The sequence below is a fragment of the Candoia aspera genome, chromosome 1, assembly GCF_035149785.1.
Source record: "Candoia aspera isolate rCanAsp1 chromosome 1, rCanAsp1.hap2, whole genome shotgun sequence".
Lineage (NCBI taxonomy): Eukaryota > Metazoa > Chordata > Lepidosauria > Squamata > Boidae > Candoia > Candoia aspera.
In genome coordinates, this window is record NC_086153.1 from 75,457,158 (window position 1) to 75,476,575 (window position 19,418).

General features: G+C 38.2%; 1 protein-coding gene across 4 annotated transcripts in view; it reads right to left on the reverse strand.

Moving 5' to 3' along the window:
* Positions 1–17,434, reverse strand: part of FAM120B (family with sequence similarity 120 member B) — a 34,670-nt gene extending 17,236 nt beyond the window's left edge. For 2 of the 4 annotated variants that reach the window (XR_010068221.1, XM_063307316.1), the window contains exons 1-5: positions 17,338–17,434; positions 12,310–13,365; positions 11,411–11,591; positions 6,874–6,969; positions 328–520 (exon numbers count right to left, since the gene is read on the reverse strand). Coding sequence is in view for 3 of the 4 variants with exons in the window: in XM_063307316.1 (XP_063163386.1) it covers positions 328–520; positions 6,874–6,969; positions 11,411–11,591; positions 12,310–13,329 (1,490 nt within the window). In the remaining variant the exon portion in view is untranslated. The remainder of the gene's footprint in view (positions 1–327; positions 521–6,873; positions 6,970–11,410; positions 11,592–12,309; positions 13,366–17,337) is intronic. The other 2 variants (XM_063307301.1, XM_063307310.1) reach the window with 1 other exon arrangement.
* Positions 17,435–19,418: the final 1,984 nt, after the last annotated feature.

A 19,418-nucleotide genomic window follows, 5' to 3' on the forward strand; every position in this document is an offset into this window, starting at 1 on the left:
AAAAAAAAAGTATCATAACCATAATCTCAGATTACACAGCCTTCCACAAATGTAAAGTGCAAAAGCAACAGTTTCAAGACAGGGCAATGCCATTATAGGTCCTCCCCAGTAATTCAGTTTATGATTAGAGACAGCCAGAATTCAAGACATCAAGAACTAACTTAATTTGCAATTAACTTTTCTAGAGTACTTAGAGCAGTGTTTCTCAACCTCGGCAACTTTAAGATGTGTGGATTCTGGGAGTTGAAGTCCATACATCTTAAAGTTGCTGAGGTTGAGAAACACTGATATAGAGAAATAGGTTGAACATGCAAAGAAGGTAGTTACAGAACTAGGATTTTCTTTACTTGCAAAACAAGGTAGAGTAACAAGGAGCAGACAACAAAGACAGGAGTTTCCAGAGCCTGGAGTTCCTCTGCTGTATCTTGAAGTTGAAAGCATGCCAGAAATGCCCAACAACGTTGCTTTTCAGCCTCAGCTCCCCTGTTGAGCCACAGTGATCTCAAATTAGGATTGCCACCTAGGAAAGAAATCCATTACGGGTGTCACCATCGCAGACGTAAGCTATGGCAAACTAGGGCCATGGCACTTCAATGAGAAACACTGACTTACTTCAAGTTTGCAATAATTGTAATGACTTACAAACAGTATCAGATTTAGGGAAAAGAGAAGGTGCTGCTGCTGAGATCTGAACAGCTGCTCTGGTTCTTTATGAATTGCTCCGGTTGTGGCGTGAGGCTGCATTTTACAGTGCATAGGATTATAAAGCTGAAATACTTTGCACAATTCCTAAGTAACATAAATTTGTTGGCACATGTAAATGATATAACCCTGCTGAAAATTTAACATATATGTAGGAGATAGGGAGGCACTTTGCCCTTTCTCATAATATTTTCAGCTGGAATCAAATCATTTATGAAGTGATCTCACAGGGATCCACTTTAATCTTTCTTATTTCTCTACCAGTCACTTCCTTCCATGTCAATCACCTCTGTATTTTGCATGCAGCTACAATTTCAGACATGCTGCAACTGACAGTCTTCTTTCTGGAAACAGAGAATCTTACAGGTGTTGTATTTACATCATCTAGCAATTGGTTCTACCTCTCACCCCCACCCCAATGTGGCTTTATTCCTCGAGCATGGAAGGGGTCATTTCAGGAAAGAGAATAAACTGTCAAATGTGGCTTGGCATTCTGCTGATGCAGGATGATCATAATATGTATTTGCAGAATGTAACTGAATGAAAATTGTCCCTGCTGCATCCTACTGAATGGCTTTTGGTACAATCAAAAGTAATATGGGCATTCTGCAAGGTACATATTTTTTCATTCATTTCAAAAGCAGTGGTCCCCGAGTACTAAAGAATAGGACTAGGCATCCTGCTTCCTTCTATAATAGCAAAGCATTTGTTCACATGTGTGTACCCATCCAGCTTTATGATTGCACCATGTGTCAGAAATTGCTGGACAGGGCATTTCCTTTAGGTTGTAAGAATATCTAGTCTTATTATAAGAGGATCTAATCTGCATATTGGAAATAGTCTCAAAATAAGGACACAACAGTTTATTACCTTATTATCTAAGGGATGACATTAGACAATGCAAAACGCGTGTACATCCATGAAGATATTATATGCAATATTCAACAAGACCACTTTTTAGTCCCTTATGTTATACTGCATTTTATATATCTTACAAAGAGATATCAAAAAAAAAAGAAAGGAAAAAGATACAAATGTTACTTTTTATCATTTTTACTTAACTGCCAAAATAATAATGAATATGAGATGAAACGTTGATATCTAGTAAGTGGATAAATTCTTGCCAGACAGTATTTTAATTCTGCCTTTCAGATAAAGCCAGGCACTATTTCAAGACCTAACTGATCAAGCTACATTTGGTAGCATGTCTTTTTATCTCTTTTTATCATTACAAACAGAAGTTGCATTCCTTTGAGAAAACTACTTGGCTACTATAAATGATCACAGTGTTGAGGTATCAAACAGTGAGTGAAAAAAGAGCTTGTTTATTTAGCAAACAAAACTCACTTAACCAAATGGTACTTTTGTCTGAAGATACAAAACAGAAAATAAATATTTTTTCCTTTACCCTTAAGACTGGTTTCTTTCCAAGTGTGAATTTTCTTAAGTTTAGGGCCCCAGGTTTAAAGAAAATGTGTACTTTCCCACCCAAAAGCTATATGGAGTTGAGCAATACCACAGCATGCTCTGCTGCAGGAATATCTAAATATCCCACAATTAAAGGAACTTCTATTTCCCTCTTTTTCACTCCTTATATATTTTTCTTGTGATTTTTTTCTTTTCTAAAAGAACAAAGATAATATGAGCAAATGGCTGCAGGAACCTTTGTCCTGAGAAGCAATTCAGGAGTTTAATTTAATACTTAATTAGGAAAATAATACACAAGCACAGAAAAAGGAGTTTATCATTAGAAGTCAATGTCACAGTCTTCAGGTAACCTCTACAAGTCATTGACAGTAATAATGGTGGCAATAATATAAATATTTTAGGAGGCAATCTTGAATGTGTTCACTCAAAAGCCTTACTGAATTCCACAGGCTTTCTTCCTAATAAATATATTTAATATTGCAACCTCGGGCTATTTAGGAGTAAGCCCCACTAAAATAATATATGAAATCTCAAATCTTTAATATTAATGTATATATTAATGTATATAAACCTAAATATATGAACAGCCTGAGCCCTGATTATCTGAACAAAGATCTTGTCCATATATACCAACTCAAACTCTTCAGAAGTCCCTTTCAAGATACCACTGCCAATCTGATGAGGCAAGTGGCTATTAAGGACTGGGTCTTTTCAGGGGTATCACACTGGTTCTGGAATACTGTCCTAGACAGAGTTCCTGGTATCTCCACTTTTTAGGACCTAATAAAGCACATCCTTCTTTTTATTCAGAGAGAGCATGAGAGAGAGATCAGGAATTCTGATACGATGTTTAAAAAGTTAGAATGTGATCTTTAGGTGAGGGAGAAAGATCTCCCTGATCTTTCATGGATGCTAGTAACTGATTCAGACTCTTGTCAGAATCTGAGTCACCATTTTGTATCTGATTCTGGCTAGTAGACCTCAGGGTTTTAGTAAAAAAACAAAATAGATTCTAGAATCCTCAAATAATGCTCATCTCCTTGTAGGTTGCCACACAGCAGCCAGGCAATCTTCCTTGCAAGGATCTTAATGTACTCTCAGTGAAGAATGAGAGTACAAGAATGCAAGATAGACCTAGACCTAGACCTAGACATGGAAAGCAACTCCTGACATTGATCTCAGGTTGAACAAGGATGTCTCTTGAGCAACAGCATCTGCCAATACCTCATGGGAATGTATGTAGTCACATCAAATGCAAAGGATTCTTTTCTACTAAATTAATTAAAAAATCAGACAAAATTTTACTAGGTCTACCAATTTAATTAGATGTTTAACTCAGTAATTTGGTAAAGGCTGCATGAATGATGACTGAGCTCTCACGTCGTAATATAGTTTGCTTGCCATGGATTACTATTTTGCATGAGCCAAAAATGTTGGCTTATTAAATAAACAATTATTAACAAAACTATGATTTAGCATGAGGTATGAGCTCAGTCATTGTTAAATAGCAGCAAAGTTTAATGGAACATGATTTTAACCTAGTTTTGTTTTGCCTTATAAACAACAGAGACAGGTGCAACTATATGTATATGTATTCATTCCAAAAAGATTATTTAAACAAATGTGAAATTAAATTTATTTTTCTCCATTTGATTTTGACTGAAATGCAGTAACTGCCCATCAAAGCATTTTATGATTTAAAGTGTCACAGTGCCAAGCTCCTTATTTGATGAGCTACCATTTCTTCCTGCAAGAAATAAAAATGCATGAGAAAAATTCAGGCATACAAAGATAGACTGCTCACTTTTTAGAAAAATACTTGTTTTGGAATATTGCATTAAAAATAAACTGGAACTCTTCTTGACTAGTCTGAAATAGAACAGGTTTTCCTTTCTGAGGAAGTACCAAACATTGCTCAAAGGGAAGCTGCAGTATAAATCCTCCTTTTGAGGGCATGTTTTATTGAAATTTCTCATACTTATGTTCAGCCCAAATATGATTTTCTGTGAGCAAATTCCATAAGAGATCACTTGAAGTTGTTGCATCCATAGAAGGAAAAAATAGCACAGTACAAAATTCTTTCCAAATGCTGTGTGCTGCCTGCATATAAAAAGCATTTTAAAAATGGGCTATCTCTCTTTTCACCATGCCAATCCTCACTCCAGATTTAGGGGAGATATTTCTACCATAACTGAAACTGAGTCACTCCCACCCAAAGAATAGACCATATCTGAGTGGTCTGGGTATTTGTATACATCTAATATGCAGCTGGCCCAACAAGAGAAGCAGGCTCAGATTTTAAGATTTCTTAATTCCAGGCATATTATTCAGCCAGAGCATTCAGAACAAAAGTGAGAATTAGAATTAACAGATCATCCACCCTGAATTTTTATCAAGAAATTGATGCTATTTCTACTGCTGTTTTGCTTGTTTCCTCCATACAGACTCTATGCATAATCTCTCCTCATTTTCATCATTTTTTTCTCTGTCATTATCAATGCAATGAATGAATGAAGCAGCACAAAGGGCCCTAAGGAGGCCCCTACAGTATCTTTTTGACAGTCCTGGGTATGGAATTGATTCCAAGTCAGACCACTGGCCATCTACTTCATGCGACCTATGCTAATTCTTAGCAGGGTTTCATGGTTTCTCAGCTCTGCCTGCAAATGTCAGGAACAGAGTCTCAAACCTTTGGCATGAAAAGCATCTGTTTTACTACTGAAATACAGTCCTTCCTCAATTATATGTTAATTAGCATTTTCTTTTCATTTAGTTAGGAAGGATTTACTTTACATCTCAGAGAATGTGTACTTCTTCGTTTTTACTGGTTTCCCTGGGGATGATGAGAAGAACGGAACTCATCAGGTAAATTTATTGGAAAGAATACCCTATGTCATTAAGCTGATGCTCGATCAACCACTTAAATTAAGCTTAAGTCCCATGACATCCGATAAATGAGGCTCTTATTCTGGGAAACTGAGAAATATTCGTTAACAGTGAAGATCAAACAAAAATCTGTTCATACAGACTCTTGAAAATATATAATATTACAAAAAAACATTTCAAATACTATTCTAACGTGTGTCATGTTCATCGTTTCAATGTTTTGCATACATCGTAACGTTTCGCATGTCACTTTTCTGATCCGGGTTTGCTGGGTGGAAATTTCCAGTCGTGCCTGGCTGTAATCTTGCTGTTGCAACTGTGGAATGTTGTTTGGGCTATTGGGCATGTTCAAGGTCACTTTCTCAGGCTGATGTGGGTAACGGTTTTCAACACCTGGGAGGGGGTGGTTGTTAAGGAGGGAGCGGGGCGGGACTGGCTTGGAAGCGAGGGGTTTTAGTTTGTATTTGGCGCGCTTTTGCTCATTCTCATCTTTCTTTGTATTGCACACTATTCTTTCAATAAACCAGTTATCATTCAGCATCTACTTGTGAGACTGAGTCTATTAGAATAGGCAAACGTTACAACGTGAAAAATTAATTAGAAATGTAATAAATATGCAGATCTATTATAAGTAATAGGGGATGAAATTATCTAGATCAGCCTTCTCTATCTTGGTTTCCCCAGGAATCCTAGAAACTAATTTCAACATATCTGGAGGGCAACAGGTCGGGGGAAGATTGATCTAGATCCTGAGCAGTCTAGTTTCTGGCTTGATTAAGAACAAAAATTGCATTGGTTACCCTGGATAAAGATCTCTGCCAGGAGACAGACAAGCTGTTCCTCATTAAAATCTCTTGACATCTCCTTATTGTTTGATACTATTAACTATTGCGGTTACATTCTTGAAAGGAACATAAATACAGTCTTGGAGTATTTTTGGATCCAGCATATGAGTAATTAATATATTTTCTTAAGTTTGGTCCATGCATCATTGTGGCTGCTTCTAGCAATGTGTGATACGTGTGCACACACACACACACACACACACAGAGCACACTACTTATTAGGAATAGACTTGCTGGATCAGGCCTATATCTAGCCAGCATTCTGTCTCACCCAATGGCCCACCTGAGGCATATAGGAAGCCCTCCTCTCACATGTACCAAACATGTACAAGTGGACTGCCCCCATGCCTGGAAGCAGCATTCATCAAGGTTAGCAACCTAGGAAGAATGATTTGCAGATAGCATACTTATGCTGAAAGAATTGTAGTGGCTCCCAATTTACTATTCAGAGTTGATCCTTGGTAATTAAAGGCTTATGGGTCATGTTTGGGATACTGCAGTGAATGTTTCTATCAAATGTGCTTGAGTACTAAATTAGGACGGGTTGGCCTCGTCCTAAATTAGGATGCAGGGCCTTATTGAAGTGGCATCTTAATTATGAATTTCATCCCTAGAGAAGATAAAGCCGACTCTTTTGTTCAACCTAGAATAGGGCAGTGATGACTATTTTAATCTAAGTACATATGATAATTGGCCCAGTCTGAATCTTTCTTGCTCGCTGCCCTTAGGTTTTATTTGGAAAGAGTGTTGTTTGCTTGGTGTGTGTGTGTGTGTTTTAAATTATTGTAGAATCATTCTTCTGGTTCTTAATGAGTGGAATTTTACTGATGTTTATTGTTTTTACAAGTCAGAAGCCTCTTGGCATGCTACAGATTTAAAAAAAAGTAAGTGCGTTTATGTAACTTGACTTTTTAGAGATGTCTGGTTCCCAAAACTAAAACATCTTATAGGATATTTTTTAACATTTAACATTAAGTTCATTTTTTAAATACAGAATGACATCTTGTTCTACCTGGAAGTTGTTTCGGTTGTACAAGGTCTGGCTGCTGTAGGGAATTTCCAGCATACACAAACCACTCCTTGACTACAGGATAGCTTCCACTGGCATCTAAAGAGTAGAGAATTGGTTCAATGAGCTTAGTTGAGAACAGACATTGAACATTTTTTACTCCTTTAAATAGAAAGGTATGAAGATTTAGGCTCAATCTCATATCCACTTAGAAGCGATTAAAACCCAGTGGATCCTATACCAACTTTCAAAAGAACGGCGGGTACGTTTAGAGCAGGGGTTCCTACACCTTTTGCCATCACACCTCCCTTTAGTGTAATCTTAATGTACACACCTCCCCTAAAAATCCAACACCAAAATGAACACAAATGAACAATGAAAAAAATGCAACAAAACTTTGGGGAAGGTGGTAACTAAAAGGCTTTTTACACCTCTTCTGGACTCTGTCTGCACCTCCCTAAGGAAGGTGCAGCTCACAGTTTGGGAAACCCTGATTTAGAGCCAAATAAACCCAGAAATTCAATCATTTAGAAATGAAAAAATAATAGCTTGATCATACAGATTTATACAGCCACAACGTGACAATATAGAATACATTATATGCTCAGCCCACTCTATCAGCACTTTGGGTGACCATGAGCCATATTTGTTGTGATAATGATTCATGAAATTGCAATGCTGTATTAGGGGTCTTCCATGTTTCAGATATGTTTAGTTGCATCAAACCTGTGACATCTGAAAAATCTCCCTCTCTTCCCAGGCATGCCTTCACCCATAAGCTCTTCCTTTTGAAGAGGATTTTCTACATCTGAACAATTCAGAGTTGCATTTAGAAAAAACGAGCAAGAAAGAACAATATCTATATTATTACTGATAGCTAGTTTAGGCATGATCCATAGAAAGGCAGTATACAAGTATTTTAAATAAATGCCCTTTAATCCATTTAAAATAACTAAATAGACTAGAAAGTCTTGCCATCTAATAGTGACTGACATCTAATAGTTTTATTTTTTCTATGATGCAACTTTCACTGTCGAGCAAATTGCTATTGGAATTGGAGAAAACCCTTTCCTTGTTTCAGTTTAGGAGGTGGCATAAATATACATACTCTCTCTCACACACATACATATAGCAGCCACACAAAGCCATTCAGAGGTTGGCAGCATATAAATGTGTCAAATAAATCATAACTGAATCATAACCTTCATAGGTTTGGTCAGATTTTGTCTTCTGAGGTCTCAAGTAGACTGCCAATCTTAAAGGAGGAAATCCACCATTTTTATAGTTGCTTGTATTCAAATGACAGTATCATTTTTGCATTGACTTTTTAAATTATAAAATATACCATCTAAATCCAATAAGAGACATACACTGTATGAAACCTGCAACCTATGGATTTCAATTAAAATGTTTCAACTGCTCTTCAAGTAATCTCCACTTCCCACATTATCATTTCCAATTCAATACATAAGTTGAGCATATTTTGAAGAATGGAACTCTCCTAGGCTGAAAATCTTAGGAGCTAGCTCTAACACTTTTAGAAGATCAGAGGATCACGCTGGGTAAAGATAGTAAAAACTGAATAGGTGTTCCATATTTCAGGAGCCAGTATTGTTCTTGTTAACCTGGGAAAAATTCAAGCAGTCCTTGAGGAAGCAAACTACCCTGACTTTTCAAAATAGACTATGGGTTGATATTGTGTGGGGTGGTGGGGAGACCTACCCAAGCAACTTGAGACCTTCCCTGCCAGGTTCCCCACTGACTTTCTCCCTGCAAGCTTCTTAGGTAGGAAGTTGCAAGTCCAAAGCCAACAGGCAGGTAACTGGCTGCTGCCGGGTGGGGGAGGGAGTGAGGGCCTCCCCACTGACTTGTGGAAAGCTGTCACAGAATGTTGTAAATGGGGTTCACGTGACTGTGGCTGGCTGTGGCAGCGCAGCAACAGCGCTGAACAGCAGCAGTTCAGCAGCCCTGAAACGGGAAAAACTTTCCCAAATTTCATTCCACAGGAGTAATGGGTCCCAGCATTCTGTAAATTAGCCCATTCGAGGTACCTTTGTTGAAAAAGTTTTGCCCTATGATGCAACATTTTGCCTAAATGAAGGTTACAAAGAATTAAACAGACATGAGAGTTTTAGTAATATATAGATACTGCCATAATCAACATGGAGTACCACTGATTATAATTTGACTGGTTCTCTTTATGATTGCTCTGCAGTTTTCAGTACCACTGAACATGGTATCTCTCTTGATCATCTGGGAGATTCAGGAATAGGGTACATTGCTTTGTAGATTTCTGGTCCCATCTCCCAAGTAAATTTCAGAAAGTGTCACTTGCAAACAGATATTCCTCAAAACAGGAAAAACCTGCACTGTCCCTATTTGAATTAAGCATGCCAATAGTTTTTGTGTTACCCCACATCAAAATGGTGCAAAATTACCATCAGTAATCTGAATGGGTACCAGATCCAGTGGGCTGCATGCTGTCCTGAGTATAAAATGCTCAGCCCAGTCCTATATCAGGAACAAAGGGACTGTGAAATTGCCCTTAGAAGAAAAAGTGCCATGTGCTTTTGCAGGATGCAATCGAATCTTCACTTGGATGCTATTAGTTGCTAAAGCCTGCAGCTTGTATCAAAGATATGATTATTCACGCATGCAGCATTTGAAAACTGTTACCAACTGAGGGGCTATTGGGGTACCCCGAACAAAGTTTAACTTCAGAGCACACCAAAGCCTTAGCACCCCTCCTTCCCTTTTCAATATTCCACCAGGAAGCTCCCTGGCAAAGGGCAGGGCGCAGGGCTGGGCTATGCGAATGGGGTGGAAACCATTTGGAACAAACCATTTGTTAGCCCAAGATGAAAAGGCTTCTGACATTCATGCCATGTATGCTGACAAATACGAATAAGAATCCTTTCAAAGGGCAGAGCACCCTGAGAGTCAGGATACAAGCAATTCAAACAAAAATATTTCCAATGTGAAGATGACAAGGTAACGTCCAGATGAAACCAGAAACTCAGATGATTCCGAGTAGAGCATCCCTTGGGTCAAAAATGTGTTAAAACTTAAATTTAATTTGTGATTCAAAATGCTATGAATATTTGAAAACAACTGAAAATACAGAAGTATATATTATACCAGGGAGACTTCTGGGAAGATGGCCGACTGAACAGACTGCCTCCATGTTCAGCGAGCAGACCTGGCAGTGTGTGACTCTTTTAGGGGGTGCAGGCAGGCTTTTCCTGTTGTCCCAGAGTGTTTTCATGGATGGAATGAACTGTTAAAATCTAGGTGTGGCTTCTAATGGAGCGGCTGGGCAGCTTGTTTAATGTGTTCACTTAACAGAACTGATAAGTGAACAAAATGTGTAATGTGCAAAGAAGCTTTACACCAGGCAGGGGTATGCAGGCCATATTTTTGGACTCAAGTGTGTAATTGAAAAAAGGTGTGAATATGAGAAAGTTTATTGCATATTTGTTTAGAGAAAGTAATAAAGCAAACAGGTTTAAATTATGAAATGTTTTGCATGATTACGGAGTTAATGATTGGTTGCTGAATGTGGTTAGAGTGGTATAAGATTGAAGTAAAGTATGTGTGAGAGTAGAATTAGTGTGAATGGTTCAATACTAAGCAGGGAGTGAGACAAGGATGTGTGGTATTCCATTGGCTCTTTAATGTATTTATGAATACAGTACGTTTATAAGGAACACTTTTGGTGACATTGGAGGTGTTTGGCTGGAGACATGAAAGTGCAAGTACTTTTGTAGCAGATGGTATCATGTTAGCTGACAACCTGAATAATTTGCAGCGAATGTTAGATAGCTTATATGATGCAAAGAGAGGCATCAATCTGAAAATTAATCTATCAAAGATCAAGGTAGCTGTGTTCTATCTGCCTAGAATAAAAAGGTACACTTCCAAAAAATAAAAATCATACATATTGTTGCTGTTTCATCCCAAGTTTTGTGCTAATTAATATGACTATGCAGTCCATTTGGAGAATTGCTTCAGCTTAGGTTGTATTATGTTTTTCCTGTTAAATTTATACCAAAATTCATTTTCCATCATTATTATTCTAAATGTAATTTTGAAAAAAAGAGTTAACACCTTAGAGACAACTCCCCAATCTCATTTAAGATTATTGTTTCAACATCGGGGAAGAAAATACACATTTCTGTTAAAATAATATCTTAAAGAAATCTGTTAAACTAGGCTAAATGTAACTGCTTTGCTCTGTTTTCTGATTATTAACAGCTTTCATGAGTATTTTATTAGGGAGGCTTTACAAGATCTCCTTAAAAGGTTCAAAAATGCACCAGCCCTCAAGTATACACCGTTCCCTTCAATTATTTCCAATGGTCTTCTAATTAATTACATGTGACTTGTCTACAGTATCAAGGACTAAATTGTGTACCTATGTGAGCCTTGTATTTAGAAACTGCATAAATCACTTTTCCAAAGCTTGTGAATAAGGTTGTGGCCCAGTTGTAGTTCATTACTCCCACCTTCAAGGATTCTTAAGTTCCACTGCGCCTTTTACCTTTTGCAGACTCCAGCAGGATGGAATAGATGTGCTGGCGAGCAGGGCAATAGATAAGTGCCTGCCCAGGAAGTGATGCGTCATATTCATCTTCCAATGTATTGCTGCACTCAACCTCTGCACAGCTTAGGACATTGTACACCATGTGATTTTCAGCTCGTACATGTTGTTCTTTAGCTATCTGTCACAAGCAGAATAAAAAAGTATTATTTGCTTTTGCTGTTGTCATTCCATACTTAAAACTGGGGTGGACTCTTTTTGCCTTGGAACACACCTTTAATTCTTTTTTTCAGCCTATGAGGGCCACAGAGACCCTAGCAGTGATGTGGTGACACCTTGGGGGGAGTTAAATTTTCAGCCTTTTTGATATGGGGGATTAAGGTAAAATAGATGGATTAAACCTAGCACCGATCTGCTGTACTTACGTTAGCCTTTGTTTCACTGACATTTGCAAAAAAGAAAAAGCATAAAAATCAAAATTACCTTTTGTTGTGGAGCTGTTGATGATGTTACCTGGCTGGGTGATGAAATGTCTGCAAGCAAACCACCAAGCTCAGAGAGCACCAACCCTGAGCTACAGATATTCTCTTCTGTTGGAATTACCTTTTGTTGCCACCTTCAGCAGTGCATTCTTGAACTGCTCCAGAGGCCATAAAAATGAATCTAAGGGTCATAGGTGGACTATGAGTAATCTAACTTTGTTGACTATCATTGGGAGACTAATGAGGATTTAATATAAAAGGAGAACAAATTAATCCCATATCCCCTCCAAAGAAAATAATATAGGGAAGTACTAGTACCCAACATGCTTGATAAAACATCCTTCTGTGTACCTGTAACAGCCAAAGTACCAGCTATTTGCAGTTACCTGAATTCAGGTAACTCAGGTGAGGAATTACCTGGAAGATCTCCTGATCTAAACAAACAGGGATATCTTTCTTCAGCTCTGCTGCTGAGAGAGATGGAAAGTCACAAGGAAGCCACGGAGAATGCTGTCCAGGCAGCAGATAACATTCTATTCCTTTGCGTAATATTGATTTGTCTGATCCCAAAGGCAGCATTTTTTCCAGAACTATCAAACTCTCATATACATGTGGAATAGTTGAAATATAATTTGCCACAGCAAGAATAATTTTTGTTTTTTTGTCACAGCTGTGTCTTTTCGCCTGATACGAAGATAAACACTGATTCCGAAAACCTTCCATAGCACTTTCTGGGACAATGTCTGTGCCAAGAAGACAAGCAAAAAGAGGAAGGTCTGGGACACTGAGACCAAGCCAATGGCAGAGATTTTGCCTTGAGAACATTACTGTTTCTAGTGAATCCAAGTGTAGTTTATTAATGGAAAAATAAGGAGCAGTATCATAGATCAGGTAATCTGTGTCTTCTCCAAGAATTCCCATGCAATTGTTCTTTTGTCCATAAGATGCTATTTCATAGTCTGCTTCTTGCAATGAACATATGGTCTCTTGACCAAGGGTTTTCAAGGCAAAGCGTGTAAATGTGGCCAGTCCAGATGGTATAAAGAACATTCCTCTCCCAGGTTGCTGCTTATTGGCTTTGATGAACTGAAAGATCTTAGCTATTTCTTTGTTATTTTTCAATCTTCGTTTGACCCATTCATCTCGTTTTTTTTGCTCTACAAGGCCATCAAAATAGAATACTAGTTTGATACCAGCGGTTGTAAAGCGATTTATAAAACTGTCCAAGTTGGAAAGATATTCACACCATTGGCCCCCACAGACCCAAGATTGTGGGGTATACCACTGTCGAAGACAAGACATAGCATCTACTACAAGAACAGGAACTGATCCAGGATAGGTTCTACAATGGTTTTCAGCCACTTCTTTCAGGTTCACCACTAGGCATCCATCCAGACAGGCATTGACCACAAACGAATGCAAGCCTTTAACACCCATATTGTATTACATGGAAATTCCTGTTTCCTCCCCTAGCTAAAAAAAAGAAAAAGAAAAGAATAGTTTGCCATAATTGTTTCCTAAGTACAATTTCAATCAATTGCAGTTTCATCATAAGGAGAGATAAGATGTTAGGATTTTGAAGAAGTCTTCTGCTAAGCTGAAAACGCTATCTCAGCATTATTTTTAACTCTTTAAAATACAAATGACTTTCACGAATCTTCAGATTTGGGGGCATTAAAAATATTTGTATTGCAGTACCACAGAAGATCAAGGTGCCTTTACTTTTTCAGAAATATATTTAATTTGGGAACAACATGTAATTTTTGAGAAATGCTTTCAGCAATTTAGCAATGAGGAATCTCAGACATATACGCTTGGTGTAAGGATGCCCTTATCCACCTCTGATTTATTGAAGCAGCCATCTCCAATCTGGTGCTCTCTAAATAAGTTGGAAAACTTCTAGAATCCCCAGGCAGTATTACTGCCAACACATCTGGACAGCACTGGGTTGTTGGGTTGTGTGCTATTAAAATATATTGCTGTAGAATATACATATAGCAAAGCAAAAACAAAACCCACTGGACAGTCTCCCAAGAATGACTTCATGAGAACTGTATTCTTCAGTTCAGTGGGATTTTTGAAGAAGAAATTAATGATGAAGTGTGAGTATTTCTAGTCAAATAGTCTTTCTGCTTCACGACCCTCCAAAACTTAGTCAATATATAACAAAAAGGATGAAAGGTAGGATTTAGCTTGCACTGAGGGTAGTTGGAACCAAATCTTGCAACTCAAAACAGATTTTTTTACATTAGTAAATGGCAAGACTATATTTATTCATGCTTAGTTGTAGTTCATAAGATTAAAACCATGGACTTAGGAAAAGAACCTATTACGTATAATAGGGATTGGAAACTTGTAACCTTCTAGATATTGAATTGGATCAAGAATCATTTAATTCCAGCAATTTGTTTCTCATCATGGACAACCACTTGCTGAGATGGATGGCTATAGAAAACAAACAAACAAACAGGTACCTCTTACGCAGAGGAGACAAACCTTTGTCAAAGGCTTTTTGAAAATCCAAGCATACCATGTTGACAGAATTGCCTCCATCAGTGAGCCTCCTAACATTTTCAAACAACTAAGTTTGGTGAAAGAGCCAGTTTGGTGTAGTGGTTAAGGAACCAGGCTAGAAACTTAAACTCCCAGAATTCCCCAGGCAGCATGCTGGTTGGGGAATTCTGGGAGTCAAAGTCCACACATCTTAAAGTTGCCAAGGTTGAGAAACACTGCTCTAGGCATTATGGAAAGATTTGGTCCTCTTGAATTTTCCTTTCAGTTTCTTTTTCACCAGGTTTCCCTTTTGTAGTCAAACATGACTGGGTCGAAGCCTGCTGGCAATTTTCCATTTGCACAAGTATAGTACTAAATATAATGCATCACGTTGTCATTGTTTCCCGTCAGTTCCATAATATTTACACCTTTCCCCCTCATGGTTATCATTTAGGGTTAAATCTAGGGTTGCCTCATCTCTGGTCAGTTCTAGGACCAACTGTCCCAAGGCACATATCTTAAAAGTTGGTTTCTTTTTTATTGCCCAACTATGGCCATATCTAATATACGTGAGGATTACTGAAGTACTCTGTTACTCATTTCTCATGTGAATACCTCCTTGCTCTCTTTCACCTTGCATCATTCCTAGGTTGTACTCAAACATCTGAATAGATGTAGAATCCAACCCTGGTTTCATTACATCTATCAAAAGACTTAATTCCTTATGTTTAGCTAACTGTAAATTTTAATAACGCAAGAACAGAAAAGTTTTCATACTATGTGCAGTGGGAATAATTAAAATTAAAACCATTGTTTAAAAATATATTTCCTTTTTAAAAAAAATATTTTCCCAAAAGCAAGCCTAATAATTCTGGTTCTTAATCACAAAAGACTTTTCTTCTGTTTTTTATGCTACTGAAAATAAAGTCTCCTCATTTCTAATACAGAGAGAGCAGAAATTAGCAGCACTTAATTAGTCCTGCATCATTCTTTCACACTGCTGATTTCTCACATTTTCATTACAAACTACCTCTGAAGTGATATATTCAGTATGTTCTGTTCAAGAAGGTGATTACAGATTTTTAACTTGCAACTTTAAGAGACGCCTCTAGGTTTTCTTTAAGTATTCCTATCCCTCATGTGCTATTTACATATTCCTTTTTACTATAGTGTAAAAATAATGTTTCAACCAATCTAGAAGTAACATGAAGCTACTGATTCAAAAAGTTGTTATTGAATGTATTCTTGGGAACACAGACTTCCTTCCTGTAATGTAAGCATCATTTATGAACCTAGTCTGTGTCACAAGGGTCTTAATGAATAGCTGATTCTTTAAATGCCAAAGTGTATAAAGTAAAAATATCAGAATAAGGAGTTTTTCTTAAAATCTGATCAAGATAGGTAACCTGATTTAATTATAAGTGATAACCAGGATTTTACCACGAGATATGGTGCTGGCTACCAGCTTGGCTGGCTTTAAAGAAAGGATGGATCAATTCATGGAAATCATGGAGATCACTGGCTAAGCCTTGATGGCAGTGTGACTGCCTTGAAGGCCATCTGCTGGGAGACTGGTGGGCTTCCTTGTGAAGTTGGCTGACCACTGTGAGAACAGGCTGCTGGAACAGACAGGCCAGGGTCCAATCCAGCAGTCCAGGGGTCCAGTCCTGCAGTGCTTATGTTCTTATACTCACCAGATGTTTTCACCATTCTAACAACCCTAAGCTCACATGGTCAATGATAAAAGAATTGTGGGAGCAATAGTCCAAAATATTTGCAGTGCATCATGTTGCCATCCTTAATTCAATTCAACAACTCTCAAGTGTCTCATATGATGACAGAGACTGTACCATGTTGCTGCCATTAGATAGTAACACTCTGATTCTTTCTTCCTTTCTAGCATTTCAGAATAGAGGTTACCTCCATAAGCAATATCAAACAAGTACTGTAGTGGTGTGCAGAACATTTTAAATATTATTCACTTCAGATGTGAAAACTTTCCATTTTTAGTTCAAGACAGTTTCAAGTCCAAAATAGTTGCTTACACTCAGAATTGTGATTTTGCTCATTCTAAACTCAAAGCCCTTCCAGAATGGTCAAAACAACTCATTCTGAAAGTGAAATAATTGTTTCAAACATTTTGCGCACAAACAGGTTTTTCTCAAAGGCCTGTTCTTGCATGTGTTTATAATTTATTGATATGCTTAAATGTAACTTGGGTTCATTTCTATTATGAATGTTATCTGCATTGAGTATCATTTTTATGGAGAGGTGGGGTAAATGTTCATTAAACAAAAACTCATGGACTTTCTTGGCACTCTCTTAGCAGAATGCTTTGCCTAAGAAGAGTCAGTGGATTGGTTCACTTCCATTCTCTAGAAAAAAGTCATGGGGGGTGGGGGGGAGGCATTTAGTGTGGTGCTCTGGATGAAGAGAATTAATCCATATTAGATGGAACTCATCTCACTAAGGAGATAAAGTATAACTTTGGACAACTGCCTAACTTGGTCTGGAAGACTTTAAACTCAAATACAAGGGAGTGGGAGCATAGGACCATTGGTGAGTAAGAACTGGCAACTAGTAGATAAAATACAGCAGCAAAGCTGTTCTGGAAACTGTTTAACAACAACAAACATACAGGTGCAAGGGAAAGGGAGGCGGAACACAAATAGTTTGACCCATTATTCTACATTAATGCACAAAGCATGGATAACAAGCTAGCTGAAAGTCAAGAAGCACAATGGCAAGTATGATATAAGCAGAATTACTAAACCATGGTAAGATAAATCCTGTCAGTGGAACATTGGGCTTGAGCAACAGGCAGTATAACAGAAGAGATGATGCAGTGCATCTGCAATGAACTCATTTGTTTAGAGATCCATTAATGTTGAAAGCACCCAAGCTAAGATAAAAGGCAAGCCAACAGAAGAAATATCTTGATCAAATACTAACCAGACTTAATGGCCTCTTCGACTTCCTTTCCTTTAATAGGATGAGAAGGGCTCCAGTCTGCATGTATTTCCAGAGACTTCTGGTTCCTGATTGCCTTTCATACATGTGTGGTGAGATACACAGACCTTAAATGTAAAATCTCAAATAAAGCAAGTAGCATTCTGAAACAAAAGTAAAAACAAACAAACAAACAAAACACCAACCCCTCTCAGCCCTACATAAGGATATTTTATTTCAGTGGTATCAACTTTTCTTCTGGGCTTTAGTCTCACAGCAAGCAGAATCTTAAAAGGTGGAAATATTAGTTATGAAAAGGGTTTTGTTTATTTGTGGAACTTCCATCTCTGATCTCAGATTTAAAGGCACAGTAATTTTATTTACAGCATATTTTATCTGCTAAGCACAGATGTTATTCTCTCTCCCAACAAATGAACAAACCAGCTAAATAAAATTAGAATAATGTCAATAGGATAGGACTTCCTACCACATTCGAGAATGTGTAACAGCCAGAAATTCAGTCAGTACAACTCTCCTCTTATATTGGAAACACAGCAAAGAAATGAGGAATCTGAATTTGTATTTTTTTTACATATACCATTATACTGTTGGCGAATCTGATCTTCGTTTCAGTTCTGACACAAGGGCACTAAGTTCACATCATGCTAAATCATGATTTAATTACAATTTTTGAAAACATCCGAGCATAAAGGCCTGGTTCACTCATAACATTAAACTATAAACTTTGGCTTACAAATTATAATGGCTCATGTTCACGCATCACATTATGCCAGAAGCTAATGAACCACATTATAGCTTACTGTAATGTGATATCTGAATTCAATAAAACAGTTCATTACATTACTCAAAAGTAAGGACACCAGGTTTGACATACTCTCATGCTTACTACCAAGTAAGCAAACACAAAATTTCAGCTCTTCACTGATGCCGGTTCATTGAGCTTCATTAAATCTGAAAATGTATTTAGGATTTTAAGTTTGAAATGTCATCCTACATATATTTATGTTGAAAACTGTACTAAAATAAACCACATATGTTTAGGATTGCATCCCACCATTGCACGAATAACCAAACCACCATAAAAAAAAACACAGGATAGTGGCCATGAGGTGCCATTGAAGCTCTAACACTTTTGGGGTGTGTTGCACATCCATCACACATAAAAGCACACAAGACTTCGATCACACCATCATGGCCGCCATCTTGACTTTTTTGACCACACCCTGTGGGCATCCCTGAAACCTGAGGAACTGCCTTCCATTCTGCCCTCTACGAGGTTTTCCAGCCCTTGGAAAAGAGAAACATTTCAGTGTCCAAGATACATATTGTTACTGCCTTCGATAAATCAAATCAAAACAGGTTGCATTTGAACACGCTGCTCATCCCCCATGGTTAACCGAAAAATACTTGACTCAATTAACCTGGGTTCATTCTGTGGGTCCCCATAACCCATTGCAGGGTAAACTGACCAGATGGCTGGGTCCTTACAACACAGTCAGCTAAAACGTGGTTCAGAGTGTTGTATGAACATCAGCAGCTCTTGGGTTCTTCGCGCTGTTTCCTTCTGTCTCTCAGCAGCCCCAAAGCCCACGAGCCCCACTGATAAAAAGCCCGTCGCGAGAGGCCGCGAGGAAACGGGCTGAGCTGTGAGCCGGGAGGGAACGGGGGCAACACCCTGCAAAGAACGCGCCTCCCCCTGGACAGGTCGCTCAGCAAAGTCCTTGTCGGGCTCTGCAACATTCTGTCAGCCTCCCGGGCAACTCTTGAGTGGGTGATCCTCCCAAAGCCCTGCAAGGGAAGAGTTTTAACTCCACCCTAGAGCATACTCAGAACAATTTCACGGCCCTTCATTCAAAAATAAATCTGTTCGAGGAAACTGACACTGTAAGTAGACTTAGGACAGCAGCGTTGAGGTTGTACCTGGTTTTCTTTTAACTCTCGGGACTCTAGGGCGGAATACTAAGGCGTCAACTCAGAACCAGATGCCGGGTTTGCGCTAAACGCTTCTTTCAATGTTTCCCTTTACAGTGACGCTGACGGAGCGTGCGCAGATGTGAGGTCTC